Below are 2783 nucleotides of genomic sequence, written 5' to 3' on the forward strand. Positions count from 1 at the left end.
TCAAAGATGATTGGGGTTTCCATGATCGTGATGAACCACCACCCTCAGCAGGCACTACTTTGGCCACCTGAGGTTGCTATTTATGTCTTTTTTGATGAATAGTGTTTGATTCTAGCAGTGGCCGTGGGATTTTTAATGGGGTGATCTTGTATCCCCTGACCTTTTTTTGTGAATTGTAATCTTAGTATATTATTTATTAATAGAAAAGGACTATTCATCAAAAAAAAAATGGTTTGAGCCTCCATAAGATTGTTAGTATGGTAAGCCTTATGCACTGAGAAAAAGAATTGAACTTCACCAAGCAGCAACGAGCCATTCCCCAATACTTTTGTAGGTCGCATTTAATAACTATTTCTAAGTCTACTACTTACTTTCTGATGCACATAGTGAAAACCAGAGCATAAATAAATAAAATGGAAATTTTTATTTTAAATATCAAATAGAAGCTGTCCTAAAGGACTAAACTGATCCCTTACACCTTATTTCCCAGATAAAACATTGCTAGCCTATACAAGATAGTGCCCACAGTCCATATCAGCATATTTATATTCTAACAACAGCAGTTATGTACCACTTTTTTCAGTCATGGATTGGCTTCGATCTTGAAGCGATCCAAAATGCTCTTGCCCTTCAAACCTTGGCTCCAGAACGCCCTCATGTATTCCTCAAATTTATATCCTCTGTATAAAGCCGGATGCTCCTCATCTACCATTGATGCTGCAGGAGCAATAAAGGAATCAGACGAAGGCCCATAGAAGGTGGGAATAGATATCCTTGCACTAGTTCCATTGGTTACAGCCCTGTGCTCGGCGCTTTTGTATCTTCCATTGCTTATAACCTAATAAAAACCCCACACAAAAACAACTCAAAATTCAGTCCTTCAAAACAAGTTTCAAACAGAGAATATCAGTTATAAACCTGAAGTTGATCAGCCAAATTGACGACAAAGGCATTGGGTATTGGTTCCACTGAAGACCATTTCCCATCTTTGAGCACTTGCAGGCCACTCACATCTCCTTGCATCAAAACAGTGATACCACGTGGATCTGAATGAGGTGCTACGCCGAATGTAAGATCTGGATTTGGACATGCAGGATAGTAATTTATGTTCAGTACGTGGCTATGCTTTCCAAATATTTCATTCAAATAATCAGAATCTTGTCCCATAACTTCAGAAATAGCAGCTAGAAGCCTTAAAACCAGTGCCCTAATCTCCCTGGCATACTCCCCTGCAACCTCTCTGTTTTAAAAAAGTGAAACGAGAAAAAGGGGTCACATTCCTGTAAGATGTTAATCTATGTTTAAAGTTTTCGGTCGCTACCTGTAAAGTGCAGGCTTTTGAGGCCATGAATTGATGAATTCCTCCTGTGGATGACATGGGTGTGTTAGATAATCCCTCCAGTCAAAGAATTTGTCTTTGGTGACATTGAAGCTGGTGGAAACCCTGACAGCCTGCTTTGGGTCCTCCGAATAGAGAGAAACCCTCTCTTCCACAGGCATTTCAAAAAACTCTTTGGCAATGGCCATCATGCTTTTCATTACAGTTTCTGGCACTCCGTGGTTCATGATCTGAATGAATGATCCATATTGAATTAGGGCGACAACCCAGAAGAAGGAAAAATAAAATAAAACAAATCTGGATCTTTACCTGGAAGAAGCCATCCTCCTCGCAAGCCCGCCTAATCTGATTGACTACCATTATTCTATCAGGTCCATCTAAATCTTTGAGGTCTATGACTGGAAATGTGTAAGAATGACACATCTTGGACATGTCAGGACGTTCACCCGGCGGAAAGACGTACTTGTCCTGAACATGAAGGTGTTTGTGTCCATTGGACATGAGTTTCTCTACGACATTATAATTGAACCCAACATGGGCTGTGGATGTCATCTTGTACTTGAAAGAGAGTGGAGAAATGAAAAGATTGTTTAGCTTCACCTGCTCTGGAATTCAGATATACTTAGATTGACTCGGGGTATATAGCAGTATTTGGGATAGGTAGAGAGCTTTGATTTCACCTACAGAACTGGAAACATTTGTCTGCATTCAAGAAACCACTTGCAAAGTCCATCTCCATTATTATAAAAGACGTCCATTTATGAATTGTTTTTAGATAGTTGGTGACGTTGTGAACACTATTAAATTTTGTCCGTGTCCCCACGTATGTTTCTTTATTTGGATCCCTCCCTACAACTAATTGACATAATAGTTTTTTATGGCAAAACGATAAGCATCAGTATAGTTGAATTTTCTCCATTTTTGTCCAGGACAGATTGATAGACTGCCGTTCACATTAGACAAGTCCTCATTGATTAGGAAGAAGATGAGCCCATAACTCTTATAACAAGGGCTGTGCTGCAGCTACAGTCCCTGTCCAATAAATAGAGCATAGATATATCAACTCGTTTGCATAAAATTGCTTTCTTTTAGTGTAATTATAAATAACAAGAAGTAGATCTTTCAAATATTTTATTGACTGGGAATTTTGAATCTTGATTCTACATCTTGTATGTTTTTTTCATTTACTTAAGTATATTATAGAAGGTCTAATAACTACATATACTGAAAAGAGATAAAACACCTCAATCCTCTTGATTCTTCACCTTGAATTGGTGATGTTCAGTGCCTACACTCAGAGAGGAGACATTTCAAGTAGATTATATTGGTTTTATGTTTGAAAATTAATTCTCTTGTGTTTAAGCAAAAATTGGAAAACATGACTATCTGGAATCACTGAAGAACCTCGATCTCAGACTCAACATTTTTCATAGTTTTGAATACT

General features: G+C 38.2%; 1 protein-coding gene across 1 annotated transcript; it reads right to left on the minus strand.

The window, feature by feature from the left end:
• Window positions 1-401: 401 nt before the first annotated feature.
• LOC149544962 (protein DMR6-LIKE OXYGENASE 1-like) lies at window positions 402-2069 on the minus strand. The gene is made up of 4 exons (XM_089795497.1): window positions 1649-2069; window positions 1322-1569; window positions 919-1240; window positions 402-838 (listed from the first exon to the last, which is right to left on the minus strand). Exons 1-4 carry the CDS (start codon window positions 1889-1891, stop codon window positions 584-586), a joined length of 1068 nt encoding a protein of 355 aa, XP_089651623.1. The 5' UTR covers window positions 1892-2069; the 3' UTR covers window positions 402-583.
• Window positions 2070-2783: the final 714 nt, after the last annotated feature.

The sequence above is a fragment of the Cupressus sempervirens genome, chromosome 8 (genome assembly GCF_028749045.1).
Source record: "Cupressus sempervirens isolate cs-2001-9-10 chromosome 8, ASM2874904v1, whole genome shotgun sequence".
NCBI lineage: Eukaryota > Viridiplantae > Streptophyta > Pinopsida > Cupressales > Cupressaceae > Cupressus > Cupressus sempervirens.

Coding starts and splice junctions, on each gene's coding strand:
- LOC149544962 (XM_089795497.1), bottom strand. CDS start 1,891: ATGACATCCACAGCCCATGTTGGGTTCAATTATAATGTCGTAGAGAAA. Junction 1,241..1,321: donor CAAAAGCCTGCACTTTACAG/GTAGCGACCGAA, acceptor TTTTTAAAACAG/AGAGGTTGCAGGGGAGTATG. Junction 839..918: donor ATTTGGCTGATCAACTTCAG/GTTTATAACTGA, acceptor GGTTTTTATTAG/GTTATAAGCAATGGAAGATA.